The sequence below is a fragment of the Sceloporus undulatus genome, chromosome 5 (assembly GCF_019175285.1).
Source record: "Sceloporus undulatus isolate JIND9_A2432 ecotype Alabama chromosome 5, SceUnd_v1.1, whole genome shotgun sequence".
Classification (NCBI taxonomy): domain Eukaryota; kingdom Metazoa; phylum Chordata; class Lepidosauria; order Squamata; family Phrynosomatidae; genus Sceloporus; species Sceloporus undulatus.
Genome location: NC_056526.1, coordinates 105,389,654 through 105,407,968, shown reverse-complemented (window position 1 = coordinate 105,407,968; position 18,315 = coordinate 105,389,654). Strand labels below are relative to the sequence as shown.

At 41.1% G+C, this 18,315-nt stretch overlaps 1 protein-coding gene across 5 annotated transcripts in view; it reads left to right on the top strand.

The window, feature by feature from the left end:
* LOC121930729 (proline-rich protein 5-like) overlaps window positions 1-18,315 on the top strand; it is a 181,528-nt gene that overhangs the window by 89,709 nt on the left and 73,504 nt on the right. For all 5 annotated transcript variants that reach the window (XM_042467475.1, XM_042467474.1, XM_042467473.1 and 2 more), the window contains 3 exons: window positions 558-649; window positions 3,885-4,025; window positions 17,750-17,888. In XM_042467475.1, the coding sequence (XP_042323409.1) occupies window positions 558-649; window positions 3,885-4,025; window positions 17,750-17,888 (372 nt within the window). The remainder of the gene's footprint in view (window positions 1-557; window positions 650-3,884; window positions 4,026-17,749; window positions 17,889-18,315) is intronic.

Sequence of the window (18,315 nt, the reverse complement as noted above, 5' to 3'; positions counted from 1 at the left end):
AAAACCTCATTTTTTGGCAATGAATAATGGTGAATATCCTTTCCATCCCTAACTGGCCACCTTAACTCAGAATTTCTGATAATGTTCAGGAACAGGAGCAAATTAATTTCATTTCAGTTTTCAGCTGCTGCAACTACAGTCTGTTATCAGGGTGAAATAATTTATGCTTGCAACAAAACCAGCCTAACTCAGGAGGCAGAGTTTCCACTTATAAAAATGGATTCACCCATTATACTACAAACATTTTCTGCATGCATCCCTTTGGATTTTCTCTGTGATGTTTGAAGGCACTTCCTATATCAACAAACTCAAGAGTCCTCAGTTATGCATTACAGTTATGATCTCCATGTACAATATACTCTGCATACTTAGTTTCTAAAATCCATGGGGGGGGGAATCCCCTCCATTGTTTGAACCTTAGAAAGACAAGGAGCTGAAAATACCCACTTGCACACCTCATCTATTTGGCAGCTTTAACACTGATACACAAAATACCTTTGTCTATGATGTTCTTTTGTGACCTGTCTTTTGACTATCCTTTTTCCCCCAACATACAGGACAGAAACTTTTGGATACCTTGGCTGAAACATGGGACTTCTTTTTCAGTGATGTCTTGCCCATGCTTCAGGCTATATTCTATCCTGTGCAGGTAAAGTATTACTTTGTTGCTTCAAAATCCAGAAAAACCAGAAAAAGTAACTCTGCTGGTTGATCAACAGAGAGCCATAAATTGTCAGACATCCTGGCATGGCAAACTGATACTAGAGTGGATCAGGAAGTACTTCTGCAAAACACAGAGTGAGGGAAAAGATCAAAAAAGTATAAGTTGTAGGCATTTTCCTCTCCATGCCACAATATTCATGTTGTCACCAAAAAATAGTTTTGACTCGCAAAAACTCTCCACTGTCCTCCCAATGTAGCTGTGTCCCAGTACCTCAATATAATTGGCCAGGACCTAAAGAATTCTATAACTTGTTTTGCTTTTCCAAGGAATATTTGGACTGGCTGTTTGAAGTACCGTATTTTCCAGCGTACAAGACGACATTTTGATCCAATAAAATTGGGTCAAAAGTCAGGGGTCAATTTGTAGGCCAGGCACGCACGCTCTTGGGGCTGCTGGTCTCTCAGGCCTCCGGAGGCCTGGGAAGCCGGCAGGCCTGCGCCGACTTCGAAGGGGCCTTCAGAGGCCCCTTAGACGCCAGTGTGTGCGCTCTGGGGCCACCAGCCCCTCAGGCCTCCGGAGCCCTGGGAAGCCGGCAGCCCCACACGGCTTCAAAGGGGCCTTCGGAGGCCCATTAGAAGCTGGTGCACGCGCTCTGGGGCCACTGGCCTCTCAAGCCTCCGGAAGCCCGGAAAGCCGGCAACCGGCTGTGCACACGTGCGCCGGCTTCTAAGGGGCCTCCAAGGCCCCTTGAAGCTGGTGCGCTCACGGCCAGCTGCCGCGCTACTCAGTAGGAGGGTAGCCTTATACGGTGAGTATATGCTAAAGTCTATATTTTCATCTTAAAAGTTGGGGGTCATCTTATACGCCTGGTCATCTTATACGCCAGAAAATACGTTACAGTACTATCCAGCACCATTGAACACAGGACAAACCAGTTTTGAAACTGAGAGGAATTTCAAAGTTTGTGATTTTAGTAAACGTGAGGAACACAAAAACAATTTTAAGAAAAGCAAGGATGGTCAAGGAACTTTTCTGGTTTGGGAGACACAGTTGTACATTAGCATGTGGTTATGATTCATCTTTATAGCCTATGTCACTGTAACACCCTTATGCCTTTGCCTTCTGACTGTTTTGTTACTTAGAGTAACAGTCTGTGACCTTTAGAAGCCTATAGAAAATCATAGTAATTTTATAGAAATAATGCAGAATATTGGAAAGTTTGCACAAAAGGCAGTACGTACTTTAATTTTTAAAATTGGTGAAATGAGGGTGTTTTTTAAAGAGGAGGGGTACAAACACAGTACAACTAAAGAATGTATTATATATTTTCTGATATTATCATCTTTACCATAATATTGTAAACTTCAGTTTCATTCAAGAGGAAGTTCTTTGTGTTCTCAAACAGGAATGTATAAAGTATTTGCAAACTTTCTCATCCTTAAGCAAAAAGGATAATTACAACATATTATAGCCCATTTTTCTAATTCAGGAGAATTTTTTTGTGAAACTTTGTTTATACCAAAACATTACAGTTTTATAGTACACCGTTTGCACAAAAGAATCCTGTTGTGGCTTCTGTGGGTATAATTGCCATTGCACCAGCAGTTTCTGTTTTTCAGAGTTTGCACAAGGTTGCCATCCTATTTCGGGTTGCATGGAATACAATGTTCTAAAGACATAAACCATTGTGCAAGCAGTTTTGTCTTCCTGCAGTTCCATAAATGAAGTGCTAAGCAGTGGATGGAGAGTTGGCTCAAATATGCAATGGGAAAATGCACACTTATACTACCCATTTGGTTATGCAATGCAGCAGTCTAGTGCAGTGATGGTGAACCTTTTCGAGGCCGAGTGCCCAAATTGCAACCCCAAACCCACTTATTTATTGCACAGTGCCATGTCCCTCTGGCTTTCTAGTAACAAACTCTGGCAAACTCTGTGCTGGGATGATGGCACATGTGCCCACAGAGAAGGCTCCGAGTGCCACCTCTGGCACGCGTGCCATAGGTTTGCCATCACTGGTCTAGTGTCTTCACTGTAGCTATGCTGGTGTAATTTTATGTTATGCAATGTGTGAACAGAATCACAAATCAGTTTTTGCATGTGAAAATCAGTGTTTACAAAAGAAAAGAAAAATAATTGAAAAGTACACAAAAACTCATAAACTCACCTAGCAGAGAGAAAACTTCAAAAATTTTCATTCAGAGTTGTGAAAATAAAATAAATGAAGATTTATATTTGTATGAAAGAATTATTTCTTTCATATAGCATTAAAACACTGCTGAACATTTGGCAGAAACTGGCTTTGGCAGCAGGAGGAGACTATTGATACGCTTGAACAGGATTTGGCATTCTAGAAGAGGATAGATGCTTACTTTGCTGTTCACTTTGTTATCAGATACTTTTTAGGTCTGCTAATGCAAAAAAAATTGTCTTAACAAAATTTTTAGCTACACAAATTTCTTTGCATCTTGTTGTACATTTTAAAAAAGTTGTGATAGCATCCAAGAACAAAACTTTATAAAGGTAATGGCTGACTACCAACATAGCTGGGACCTTTTAATTGAGCATTTTCAATTAGGTAAGAGTGAGATTATTCCACTAGAATTTTTTGAAAGAGTTGGATACACCGTATATGGTTGACCTTGAAAAGTCAAGAGCACTTTTGGGGGCCAAAATTAACTATTTTGATGTGACCCATGGATAAGCTGAGGATAAAACTTAAGGCCATGTAACAAAGGATCTAAAGGATGAAGCAAAGGAAAACGATGCCAAAGAATTTACAAAATTTCAGCAAGAATACAGTGTACCCGTGTCATATGTGGGCACCTTTTACGCAGCTTTCAGCTTATGCTGAAAGCCACGCAACAGGGTTGGAATGGTGTGTGCACCGCACGTAATGCACGAGCCCCATTATTTTCAATGAGGCTCGAGCATACACGCTATTTGCCTTATTCAGAGGGGTCCGGAACAAATCCCCTGCGTAAGGCAAGGGCACACTGTAACTGTTTGTGCTGACATTAAAGGTTGGATGAATGAGAGAGCAGCGGAGGGGTCAGTGCTTCCAGAACAGATTATAGTCTTGCCTTTTCTTTTTAAATAAGAGCTAAATGTTCCATGTTCAGCAAAATTGTTTTTAAAAAGAGTTAAAGTGCAGTATTTAAATTGACCCATGGATAAGTCCACTCAATTTCTTTATTTTCATTCTTTTTATTTCCCCAAGGGAAAGGAGCCGTCTGTTCGCCAACTGGCTTTGTTGCACTTCAGAAATATTATAGCTCTCAATATTAAATTGGAAGATGCTTTGTCCCGTTCCCGAGCAAGGATTCCTCCTTCAATCATTCAGATGTTGCTTATTCTACAGGTATGTTTTCCTGGGTATGCCAAATCTGTGTCATGGTCAGGATATGTCACATCAAAGCAGTTATTGGTATTGCTGACTTTGGGCTCATAACCTTTCAAAAGGGCTTTAGTTTGCTCCATGCAGTACCACTTTCTATGAAGCAACCCATTCATCTAGGGAAGTATAGCAGTGGCACCCAAGGTGCCTAAGACTTACTCCAAATCATCACTTCCCAAGAAAAATCACCCCCAAAGAATTCTCAGGAATGTAAAATTCACCCTATAAATGGAACTCCTACTATACATTTTGAGGGGGAACAGAAACACCTTTTTTAACAACAAAAAAGAAATGAAAGAAAGAAAGAATAGAAAATGGGAGTGACTGGCTGTTGAGAAATTGCATTAATAAGGCAAATAGCATCCCTAGAGGTTTTTTGGTGAGATCTGGGGGACTGATATGTAGGGGGAGACTGCAAGGAAGTTGTGTGGCTTGTAAAGACCAGGGAGAGGGAGCAATGGTCTCTGGACCCTAATTAGGCATTTGTCACTCGACTGTTTTTTCTCCCCATTTCTTGCATAAATGTCCTTTTCATAGACAAGAAGTGATTGCCGCTATCTTTAGTACAACATTGCAAATTGTTAATCATGTGGTAAAACAAGCTTTCATAAACTGGAAAAAGGGTTTTTTTAGGGCCTGAACAGACAGGCCAAAATAAAGCTGCTTTGGGTCACTTTGGATGCATGCTGTTTAAATAACAAACATTTCTTAAGAGTCCAGAAGCTGCGCCAAAGTTGTGCTCTAGTCCTTAGGATTGGAGCATGGCTTTGGTGCGGCTTTCAGCCTTGTAGGATGCATGCAGCATTTAAACAGCAAAGTAACTCGAAGCAGCTTTATTTTGGCCTGTCTGTTTGGGCCCTTAGTATGCTAGTATGTTCTAAATTGCCATTTTGTTTTGTGTACAGAAGGAAATTAATACCCTTTATGGACAAGGCAGCAATTGCAACTTTAATATGCAACAGAGCTTTACTGTATTCATTTATTTATAAGACCAGATCGTTGCTCATTTTAGAAGTGTGTCAGTCAAACGAATACAACCAATTTTAAAAGTGGATATGATCTAGTCAAATAATAAATAAATAAATAATAAAACATTTATTTATGTCCTGATTTTTGTTAAAACAATCAAAGCAGCGTACAACATTAAAATGATACAACAATATAAAAAATACCCCCCCTTAAAAAAAGGATTAAACAGTTCTAAAAATTAAAATTACAAGCAATAAATTTAGTAAATATGTTGTGGTCTAGTCTAGTTTTGTTGATTTAGCGGGGGATATTTACATATGTTCTTAACTCTCCCTGACCCTATCAGTAGAATTTAGAATTCTTTGGGTAGTCATTCATATGAGCTTCTTTCTCTTCACAGAGAGTGTAACTACAGAAAGGAAATAAGTACTTTTAGTATATTTTCTACAAATTGAAGGCCACTGTTTTCTCAAGTCAGTTACTTTTTTAAAATTATGAGTTGAAAATTAATTCTAGATTATATGTATAAGGGGAAAAACAGATTGGCTTGAAGTGCCGGCGTGGGGGCATGGTGTTTGGATGATGCACACCCTGACACTGCATCCACGCTGGCATCATGCCACCCACTTGACCACACGGTAGGTGGTGTCACAATGCTCCTTTGGTGCAGCGTTCATACACTGCACGCTGCACCAAAGGAGTGCAAAAAGAGCTGCTACCACGGCAAAACCACCTTTTTCTGGCTCTAAAAAGAGCAGCATTTTGCTGCCTCTTTTTAGCCAGGAAACTGCCGGATTGTTGGGTGTGCCATACAGTTGCTGTGGCCCTGATCCAGTGCTGAAAAGGTCGGTGGGGCACCCCTCTATCAGGGCCATCTGTTTTGCCTTTAAGTCATAGTGAATAAATGTAGGTATTTCTAAGGCAAAGGCCTAGTTGTTTGATATCAAACCAAGGTTTGCTGCCAAGTGTACACTTGCAAGGGAGGGGCTGCACGATACAGTTCTTTCTAAGCATTTGTGTGCATATGCTCTTCTATAACGTGCAAATCAGCCCTGAGTGACTGCTAAAGTTGCTCAAGGCCACCTGGTGAGCTGTGGGCTGAAGCAAGATTTGAGCTGGAATAAACATCCAGTGCCTCATGAAAACTATTTCTACAACAGTCTAAAAGACCATAAATATATAGAAATAGAAGCCTGTGGCTTGAAGTCATTTGTTTTCTGGTATTGTGTCCTGATTGTCCTATTTTTGGCCTAGGAGAAAGAGCTGGTAAACATGAGTGCTATTTATCAAAATGACTTCACAATTTGACACAAGGGAAGGAGGAACTTGAAAACATTTTATACAATGTTGAGATTGTATCGTGATTTTCAAAATGATAGTGCATTATAGGCTACCAAGCTGGTGGTGTGATGGAGATCCCACTTTGCCTTTGTCTCAGCTATACCAGTTCAGCTTCAGACAGGTACTTCCTGTGCAGAAGACTTCTTTATATATAGCTGACAGTGGGTAAGAATAAATCCTTAAATTGACCATGGTAGTTTTCTATATATGGGAAGAACATTCCTAGCTGCCGTCTAAAGTCCTAACAACACACCAGATGAATAGATTCAGTCAAGGAGGTCACAGGCCTAAATTTACAGTACCTAAGCAGAGTGGTGAAGGACAGAGGGTTTTGGAGATGTCTCACCCACAGGATTGCTATGAGTCAGGCTTGAGTTGAAGGCAGTTAACAGCAAGAACAACAACAAGGGGTGTCTTTAGGAAAAGCCCTGTTCAAAAAATAATAATCTCTCACTTTGGTTGCCAGGATTTCTGGCTGGGAGTTTGTCACCTTCCATTGCCTTCTTTTCTGCTTGCACTGCTGTAGGTGTAGTAGAATTGAACACCAATACTGAGTGAACATAGTATTTGCTCCTTCAATCGTCATAGTTTACCCCTTGCAGTTTCTGTTGCTCTTCATTTCATTCAGTGGTAGCTTTATCTGCTTTCATTATTCCCCTTCCCTTTTTCCTGTCGTCCTGTCTTCCCATACTGTGGCCAGAGACTATTAAAAGGCAATCACAGGAGAAGAAACTCAAAGGCAGGAAAAAGAATGCAAGATGTCCAGTTGAAAAGCTGGGTAACTAAGAGCTCAGCTTCTTTTCAGGCAACTATTTCTTCCCCTCTTGCTTCCCTGCTTTGTTAACTTGGCCCTGTATTGAGAAGTAAAAGCTGTCTGTGTAACTCAGCATGAATCAATCAAGACAGAGCACCCAAGTTAAAGTTCTTTTCCATTAGGCCAATGAGTCTTTCAGTAACTCCTGTGTCATCACCAGAGCTTTCCCAGGTCAGCAGTGGCATAAGCTAATTACTGTAGAGCCTGATTATAGATAATGTGCTTGGACAACACTGGGAGCTCTATTTACAGCGTAACAGGATGAAATGAACCCTATGTAGTTATGAATGCCTGGAGGTTGGCCAGCTGCAGCTCAGGGATAGGACAAGGTCAAGCTGAAAAGGATTCTGCTTGGGAGGGCCATTTCCAACTTCAGTCAGCCATAGAGGTCCCTTTGGCAATACTGGGAGTTCTGCAATTTGAAAGGAAGAGGATGCAGAGTGCCAGGAGCACAATAAAGAAATATTATAATTTTATAACATCCTGATCCAGAACTCATTTGTGAGGAAGTAGCAGGGTAAATTTAGACAGTGCCAAGGTGATGACATTTCCCCACAGCATAGTATGAACTCACAAACTGCATTTTCTAACAACAACAACAAAAATGGTGCAGATAAATAGAAATCTGACTATGTCATGGTATAATTATATGAAGCTTCATACACAACAGAAAGGTCCACCATGTAAAATAAACATCTGCCATAGACAAGAGTTGTCACTGGGGTGGGGTGGGGGTAAAATGAGGGCATCGTCCTCCCATAATGAAATATTTCTTCAGTCCCCAAATTTCTAGCATTGCAGTAATGGAAAACCTAAGATGAACAGTTGGAAATACGCTTGAGGCATCCAAAAGGGTAACAGAGTCACCAAGGGAATGTGAACATAGTAAGTATGAGAGTTGTAGGCGTGAAAGATTTTCAGTGTCTCACTCTCTGCAGCGCCAGAAATTTGGGAAGTGAAGGAAAGTGGGGAAGGAATTTTCATTTGGAGTGCCAGCACCCTCATTCCCCTTCCCTGATATACTTGTAAATTTACTTTTATAAGCAAATCAGTAGGAGTTACTTGCTGCTTAATAAGCATTTATAGAATTCCACCTGAGCCTACCATATTATTCAGGGCTGTACATTCTGCTTGTGGCAATTGATCAAAACAAACCTTGAACATACATGGCAGCATATAGTACATAATGAGACCCTATAGATAGCATTCACCTATTTTCAAACTAATATGAATTCATAGGACACGATCCAGTGTGCACACAACAACGCTAGGAATCCAGGTCTTGCTGTCATAAAATATTTAGAAACAAGACCTAAATACTTTGCTAGTTGTCTCATTTGAATATGTTAAAGAAAATTTTATTGAATTTTAAACATGGACTTTACACCTGATTCTGTATCTAGGATCATTATGTTTCTAGGAAGCCACAGGTTGGGCAAATGGTGCCACCATTACTCTTCCCTGTGTCAAGTCTTTGTTTATTTTTAAGCCAAATATTGGAAACCCCATTAGTATAAATAAGTACCTCAAGCAGCCTTGATTTTTGTTATAATATTGCTATTTCAAATTTGGTTACATGTAATTTTACTTCATAGAGATCTAGACCTTCTGTGTTTGCGTGGTGTTCTTCCAGCATTGATTTAGACATATTTTGACAGTGTCTGTTCGCTTGCATTTTGGACAATAAACTATAACATGGAAAAGCTTTAAAGGAATTACTGCTTTGAGTGTACACTTGACTATTTTGTAGGGCACATCATAGGATGGGGGACACCTGGCTTAAGGAGACAACATGTGAAAGGAATCTAGGAGTCCAAGTAGACCACAAGTTGAACATGAGTCAACAGTGCGATGCGGCAGCTAACAAGGCAAATGCGATTTTAGGCTGCATCAATAGACATATAGTGTCTAGAGCAAGGGAAGTAATAGTGCCACTATATTCTGCTCTGGTCAGGCCCTACCTGGAATATTGTGTCCAGTTCTGGGCGCCACAATTCAAAAAGGACATTGAGAAACTGGAACATGTCCAAAGGAGGGCGACTAAAATGGTGAAAGGTCTGAAAACCATGCCCTATGAGGAACGCCTTAGGGAGCTGGGGATGTTTAGCCTGGAGAAAAGAAGGTTAAGAGGTTATATGATAGCCCTATTTAAATATTTGAGGGCTGTCATATTGAGGGGGAGCAAGCTGTTTTCTGCTGCTCCAGAGACTAGGACTTGGCGCACATGGATGCAAGCTGCAGGAAAAGAGTTCCACCTCAACATTAGGAGGAATTTCCTGCAGTAAGGGCTGTTGACAGTGGAACACACTTCCTCAGGTGTAGGGGTCTCCCTCCTTGGTCTTCAAACGGAGGCTGGATGGCCATCTGTCGGGGATGCTTTGATCTGGGTTTCCTGCATGGCAGGGGTTGGCTGGATGGCCCTTGCGGTCTCTTCCAACTCTCTGATTCTATTATTCTATGATCACATATATTAAAATGCACAGTCTTCTGTAGGATACATGATGGATTGCCTTTAGTAACTGTTAAAATTCTTAACAAAAATGGATGACCTAATTATTAAGATGGCAAAAATAGTTGCACTGTACAACCTTATAAAGATTTCTAATCAGTTTCTCCAGTCATACTTCAAAAGCAGAAGAAAAAAACCAGTCAAACTGATATAATTCTTCTCAGAGGGAAAGGCTATGAAGAACCTTTGAAAACTGAAATCCATCAAAATGAAAAACTCATTAATGTTTTAGTTGGAGAGCATAGGTATAGAAAGAATTGTGTATCTGTGTTATCCTCACAAGTGCTCAGCTGCAGGCTTGCCAGCATTCACCCATCTTCAAAAGCACCTGCCTAGCATCTGAGTTCAAAGAAATATAAGTAAGCCAACCACAGCTTTTTAAAGTAGACTTTCTTATCAACTTGTCCTCCGCCTACTTGGATCTCAGCTGCAATAATATGCTAAATTTCAGCAATAAATGTATACAAATTTCCTCTTTGGTGAACTGTGAGGGCCACACAACACTATGGACTTGCAAGGATTCGATGTGATATTATTTTTAAAAAGAAACTCAAAATTGTCTGCTGAAAACCTCTGAATTTACATTATACTGATTCCAGCTGAGCCTGTAGAGAGATAAGAGACTGTAAATTTCCAGAAATTAACAAAGTACAGGCCACATTCAGAGCTCAGGGCACTTACGTTCGAGAAATGTGTGAACCTATAGCAGGCCTTGTTCTTTCAGCCCACCCCCACATCATATATGTCCTCTTCCTAGTGCCCATTCATTGAAGACAGATGTCTAAAAAGAGTAACTGTTTTAAGTACTTACACGTTCTTCATGTAGTTGGATTCCATATAGCATTGGTGGACCCAAATATGTGCGACATCATATGTGACACATGGGGTAGGTGGGCATAACACAGTAATGGAAGCAGAACTGTTCATTCCAGGACCACAGGTTCCTTGAACACATAGCCCTGACATCTGAACAAGATCAGGGTGAGTCTGTCAGTTAATTATAAGGTGATAGCAACTGCAGCATACACTGTTATTGTTATCAGAACCCATACAATGTCCCTGTTGCAATAGCTCTGCTGTCTGCCTGTTCTTTTCTGGGCACAATTTGAAATGGGCTATGACTTATGGCTTAGGTCCAAGCTGTATGAGATCCTCAGAATTTCCCTTCTTTCAGTCCTACAGCCTTCACATGAGATGAGCTGCCCTTCCCAGTGGCTGCCCTTAGGCTCTGGAACTGCCTCTTCCAGAGACTGAAGGACAACATTGTTGTCCTTCTGTCCGCTGGCAAAAGCATCCAAAAAAGCATTTAGAAATTAAACTTTTTTAAAAAGGAGCTTTTAAGAGGGCCCTGTGTTTTTTTAACTGAATTATTTAAATTGTTTATCTTTCTTAAATATATGTTATTTTTCATATTAATATTTTAATAATATAAAATAATATCATTTTAACATATTAATTCTATTTTAATATTGGCCTTCTGTATGTTTTAGCCATATTTTGCTTGTACCTGTATTAAATTGTAAGCTGACTTGGGTCCCAATTTGGGAGAAAAAGCAGGACAATCATCATCATCATCATCATCATCATCATCATCATCATCATCATCTTTTGACACTAATTACCTTTACACTTCAAAGGAATTTTCAGGAACAAGTAGACAGAGGAACTTAGCCTGCTCAGGCCCTTAGTACCTTTTTTTTGAACATGCACACCTTAAGGTTAAAAACTCCATCACCTTTATATTCAGGGATGGTCCAGTCCCTAGAACTCTTTCACCCCTCACACACTGTAGCTGCAGTATTCTGAGACAGGAAGATTTTCACACTAGCTCTGCAGTCTCCTGTTGACTGAAGAGCTCCAGAGACATCCTATTCCAAGCTGTCTGAAGTGCTGGACAGGAGCACCTTTCTTAGGGGTTGTAGCTATATTACAACCTATTGCAGGACCCCCTTAAATAAAATTCAACAACCAACATTCTGTTTCACTCTATAGAAAGAAAGATAATAGCACTTAAAATGCTTGATTTTCCACAGGTCAGGCCACTGGGGCAAGAAACAGGTTTACTACAACCACGGTGTTGGCCAATTGTCATTTTTTACTCCTGTGGGGAAAACATCTGCCTACACTGGATGGGGTTTGGTGTAGAGAAGTGGTTCCCAAACTTTAGTCTTCCAGGTGTTTTCGACTTCTTCTCCCAGAATTCTTGACTGCTGTCCCAACTGGCTGGGGCTTCTGAGAGTTGAAGTCCAAAACACTTGGAGGAGCACAGTTTGGGAACCAGTGGTGTAGAGAGACTTAGCTAAGTAGTAGCTAAGTAGACTTTCTCCAATAAATGCAGGGGTATAGCTCCCAAGAGATGGGATGAACCTTTCTTCTCTGGGGCGGTTGGGAAAATGTAGTGAATTGTTTCATTGATTGCCAGGAGGGACACTCAACTTCGCTTGTTGTGGCATCAGGACAGTCAGGCAAGCTCAAGGAGGAGGTGGTGGTGGTGGTAGTGGTGGCTAATGGATGTCTCACTCTGAGGACTTCTTAGAGTGAGATATCTGATAGGAAGTCACTCTAGAGACTTTACTTCAGGAACATATCCAGCATGATTCTCTGGAGAGGCTTGCCAATGCCTTTCACTAGTGACTCCTCAGAGTGAGGCATGAATGAGGCTGGTGCTCCAGTGAGCCATGCTAGTTACTTTTGCAGCTAGAGCATGAGCTCTACTATGCTTGCCAAGATGACACCCAACTAAGGTCTCAAGAGTGATCAGGTGGGCAGCTCTCTTGACACAAAAGGGGATGTGTGGTTTGTATTCTGTCACATTGTAGAATGGGACAATTTAAGGAAGATCTATGCGTAGTCCATGCCACAGCAGCACTTTGTGTATCTTTTTTTCTCTTTAATGGAGCGCCATTAAGAGAGCAACATTTGTTCTGAATGGCTGTAAACACTGTGTCAGTGTTTTCATTGCACATTTAAAGCTCTTGCTGCAGCTCTTTATCACCTCCAAGTCTGTTGTCATGTTGTGAAATAATCAATAAAACATCAAAGAGGAAAAATATTTGCTTAGATTTCCTTAAGTTCTCATCTTTAAAAGAATCCCTGCAGGTACTCCTAAAGCTGTGCAGAATAGATTATTTTTTTCTGAGACGTGAGGCCATGCCCCTCTTAAATTGCTGAGGTTACAAATGTCTTTTGTGGGTGCAGCTTTCCTACTGTTTTCCCATCACTCAGATTTAGACTTGAGGTTGCAACTTTAATTAAATTATCCTTTCACAATTAAAGCATTGTTGCAAACAGGTGTGTGCGCACACACACACACACACACATATATATATATATATATATATATATATATATATAAAACAAATAGTCTCGCTCACACAAGTTGGTTTATGTCTTGGTGATAACTTGTATGTTTGAACTCAGATCAGCTGTGTAATGTCACATTTATTACAATGTATTTTATTTATCCCAGAATTTTTATACTAGGTTATTTCTGTAACAAATCACAAGCAGAGATTTTCTTTGGCTTGAGACTTGCTTGTTGGCTTCTTACACCAGCCTCACTGTTCATTGCGCTCCATTTTCAAGGGAGAACATGGGCCTATGTTTTTTGCCAGTTCCTGGATAAAAAATTCCTTTTTATATACACCATATGAGTTTGAGAAATGTTCTACACCACAGCCCTTGAAAAAAATTAGATGGGCATATATTACATTCTTAAGGAAGCCTAATTTCTCAAAGTGAAATGAGATTGGGATTGATGAAGGACTTTAAAGTAAGATCTCTGAATAGCTTCATTAAAAAGCAGATCAAAGATGCTTGAGTGTCTTGTGTCCAGTGTTTATGTGAAATTCTGATCATTCTTAATGCAGAAGTGAAACCTAGAGAGAGCCATTGGTAATGTGAGTGAAAATCCACTTTTGATCATAATCCAAATGGACCAAGAATTAAGCCTCTTGTGTTACAATAACCACCTCTAACTGAGGATGGTTAATATCACATACATTGGCAACCTACATCCCTGCTGCCACCCTAGTTGTCATTCCCTCACCCCAGTTGCCTTGTCCACATTGCACCTTTTTTTCTTTTGGAACCTAAATGGACTGCTCCCAGTCCAGCCATCCCAGTTTGGGTGATTTCTTTCTCAAGGATAACATTAAGTAGAAAATGGCAGAGCACTAAAGGTTCCATTGTCTTTTGATGTATCAGTTCACTGTACTCTCTGGTTTATCTCTAATTAAAACTCAGACATGGTAGTCTTTCTAGCCTTCAGTATTCTGTGGTTTCTCTCTCAAGAATAACTTCCGTTATTGGAGAAATGGTTGCTCCGCAAACCCTTTAATGACGAGAGAGTCGAGGGGACACCTCCATGACAATTTAATCACAGGGGACAAGCATGACTGGTGATCACACCATCGCGCTTTAGGATGATTTAGTGGCATTTTAATGACGATAAGCCTCTGTGTGATAATCTGCTTTGTGGCCTTTGCTGGGGCATGGCTAGCAGGTTGGAGTTGCACTGCTGTTCCTGATTTCTCTCATCAGACAGGCTAAGAGAAGAGGTAGCAGAAGAAACAATTTTTTATGGGTGAGTGGACACGTCAAGCTGTGTGTGGAGGACATGTCTCTGGGGAAGGAGTATCTGTGGTCAATTCTTGGAGAAAGTCCTTAGTCTTAGAGTGGCTCCTGTAGTTAAAATCTCTTCCTTTCCAACCCACATGTCTCCAGTCCAGAGCATGTGGCCTCTGTAAATCCCCTAGACACTTACCAGCTGCACCTACCTCTGTCCCAATGAAGGATTGAGAGTTCCTCCTCTCTAGGGAGAAGCTTCTCCCTTGCACCTGGTCACCCTGGAAGCAGCAACTGAGCAGCAACCAAGAGGCCCCTTGTCCGCACTGGCCTATGCTGCAAGGCTGGCACGGGTGAGAGGCTTCTCAGTCTCTGCTCGGCCAGCTGCTCAGTTGCTGCTTCCAGGATGATAGGACACAAAGGGAGCAGCAATCGAGCAGCCAGTCAAACAGCAGTCAAAATGATTGCTTTGTACAAGGCTGGCGCAAGCAAGAAATTTCTGGTTCACTGCTTAGCCAGTTGCTTGGTGACTGAGTGCAAATGGAACTGCATCCAAGATTGGTTGTTTTGAATTTGCACTAAACCTAATATAACACAAATGCACTGGGGGTGGGGGGCACTAGGATTGGCACCCAAGATGAAAGGGAGTAGTAGCCCCCCCCCCCCAAAAAAAAAAAGAATTGAGGAAGACTGCTCTAGTGTTTTAGGCTTTCTCTCGTGTTTCTTGTAATGTTTTCTTGATGTTTTCCTGATAGTTAGCAAATGGGTTCATGCATAAGATCCATGATATAAAGGAGGACAGGGGGGTCATTTCAAAGTGGCTTATCACAATGTAAATAAAACTACTTACAGCAGTGGTGGGGAAAATGCAGCTGATTGGCCATATGCAGCCCCTGGATGTTTTGTGGCCTGTCAAACCCTCACCAGTTCTCCCCACTGTCCCCCACCCATTAAAAAAAAACATAGGTGCTATTTGTGTGGATGGCCAAACCATGCTGAAAGACCCCAAGGTGTGAAAATGCAAAAACACCTCATCCTCACAGGTTTCCAGAATACACCCCAAATAACCTTCCTTTTGTTCTGTAGACCCTCTCAAAATGGCAACAGAAAGTGATGTTTTGTTTCCTGTTGTCATTTTGAGAGAGACTGCAGAGAAAAACAGGCTTTTAAAGCTTGCTGGGTGCAGTCTTTGGAGGGGTCTGAGGAGAGAGTTGAGCCTAATGGATGGGGGGACAAGTATGTGGAAAATCCCACGCATGCACATACCTCATAGAGAGTATTCTAGGGCACTTTGAGGCAAAAAAAGAGTTGTTGTTTTTTTATTGCGAGGGCTGGGAATCATAAAACAGCTGGGGTGAGACACAAGTGGCCTGCAGTCACCCTTGAGCTAAAGAATGATTTATTCCCATGACAGAGAAAAAACAGGCTTTTTGTGTATGTATGTCTCATATTTTTTTCTCACAAGGGCAACCATAATGGCTGGATGATGATTTCCTTAAGATGTTGCTGTGTAAATAAAGCAAACCCACTAGCAGGCCATTTTGCTGTTGTAAGTTATGACTGTAAACAAGATTTCTGGGACAAGACAACAAAGTGTCTTCAAAGACATAACCAGTTATGTCTGGCATAAGCTTTTGGGGACTGCAGCCCACTTCATCAGACGCAATATGACTTATTCAAGTGAACTGCAGCCCATGAAATTTTCTGCTAAATAAAACTTGTCGGACTTGAAGAAGCCACAGTTCTTAGCTGTTTCTGCTTTAGCATACTAATCAGCTACCAATTCTTCATTCTCCCAGCAAGACCTCTGGGCTATAACTTTGTCTTCCTAATCTCTGCAAGTATAAGTCTTGCATTGCAGTGGCACCTAATGGACCATGGGTGTAATGCAGTATTTCCAGCACTTGAGGGCTGTGGGTCTGGCTGCTACACACTGGGCAATAGGGCTGAAGCATGGACTTATCTACATGCTGCGAAGTAGAGCTGAAGAAGGTAGTGACCTCTATGTGCTCTGTAGTAAGTGTTTACTCCATATGAAGTAGCCTCAGACTGTGAGCAATTTGTACTGATGCAATAGACCAGTGATTCCCAAACTTTGCTCCTTCAGGCATTTTGGACTTCAACTTCCATAAGCTCCAGCCAGCTTGGCCAACAGTCAGGACTTCTGGAAGCTGAAGTCCAAAACATCTGGAGGATCAAAGTTTGGGAATCACTGCAGTAGGCCAACATATCCTATGCATTTAGTGTAAATTCTGATGTTTTGATGAATGAGAAGAGCCAGTTTTTAAGAGAAGGTTTTTTCAGAAGGGAAGGAGCTCCTTGAAGCCGAACATTCATGTGTTGTCCTCAAGCCTGAGGGAGAACAGCAAATATCTGAAGCAGCTGGGCAGCAGGTAGACAGTAGCAGGACTGGTGAAAGAGCATTCGTTTGTCAGTGCAGACAGACAATATCATTACTTCACTAGGTCGTGTTTTCCAGCATAGGAAGTGAAGCACCATATTGTGAAGCATGTGGGATTTAACTTATTGATATTCACTGACCAGGCAAATTCCGTACTGTTGTGTGAAGAAGGCTTGCAGTTCATCCCTCTGGGCAATAGGAGCCATATACATAGTCAGTAACTGCAGGAGCAAACCTCTCCTGATTTGAGCCCTGTTGCATTTCAGTCAAGTCATTATATATGTTTCATGTTAAGCCAACAGTTATATTTGATAGATAAGTGAAGTATAAAGGTAAAAAGTAAAGGTTGTTTCTTGACATGAATATCTAGTCGTAAACAACTGTAGGGGGTGGTGCTCATCTCCATTTCTAAGCCAAAGAGCCAGCATTGTCAGAGGACTGCTCTGGTGGTCATATGGCCAGCATGACTGCACCGAACGCTGAAGTGTTACCTATCTATCTACTTGTATTTGAATGTTTTTGAACTGGTAGGTTGGCAGAAGCTGGGACTAGTGACAGGAGCTCACCTCATCATGCAGCACCCAGGTCTCAAACTGCCAACCTGCCAATCTTGCAATCAACAGAGTCAGCATCTTAACTACTTGAGCCAGTGCGTTGTTTTACACTAATGTGAGAAGCCACTTAATTTGGTACTGTGGCTCTAGAAACCTCTCAATTTCCTCAGGAAACATAGTACATGGGGAGCTGCCACCTTGTTTTAAAGCATAATTGTATTCTCTGAAGCCTTCTGGAAGCACAATTCTAGTTTAAACCAAAGCATATGTTGCCTGCACATTTTTTTTCAAAGGAAATCCTGTATCATCATTGTTTTTGTTGTTTTGCTATGACCGCACCACTGAAATTGGACATTATTACAGCAAAATTGGCTATGCACCAGCAGGGTACAGTTGTGAATTGAGACCAGGAGAGTGGCAGTGTGACCTTCTGCTTTGGAAGAAGTCCACTCCTGTTTTAACTTGAATAACTTGATCCTGAAATATTATTGGTTTTTTTTTAAGGAAGTGTGTTTTTTATTCTTTTTTTTTCAGGGGGTTCATGAATCAAAAGGAGTAACTGAAGACTATTTAAAACTGGAAGTCCTGTTACAGAAGGTTGTTTCCCCCTATTTGGGCACATATGGCTTATACTCCAGTGATGGGCCTATCACACACTCTTCGTGCATTTTAGGTAAGTGAATACAAATGTCTAAGATCATATTTTTTATTTGCAGACATAGTAGTTATTTCAGTAATGAGCTTTTGCCAGCTGAAAATGTGTCTTCAATAACCCAAGTTCATCTTATCCAGGAGATTTTATTTGGCTAATGGTGTATAATAAAGAGAGGGTGAGCAAAGTGCATCTGCTCTTGTGACTCCTTTTCCAGTAAACTCTAAGGCTAATCTATGGTAAATGTATATTGCATTTTTTTAAACCTCACTCTGTGAACTCAGAACCAAGTTGGGGGCAGCGACATTAATCAGCTTCCTGTTTTCTGCTCTCATAGTTTCAAGGGGAAATAGTAGTCTGAATATTGTATATATCCATGTATAAGTCTACCAATCCAAACATTGATCCCCAAAAAACTGAGCCAACTTATCCACAGATCAATGTACGT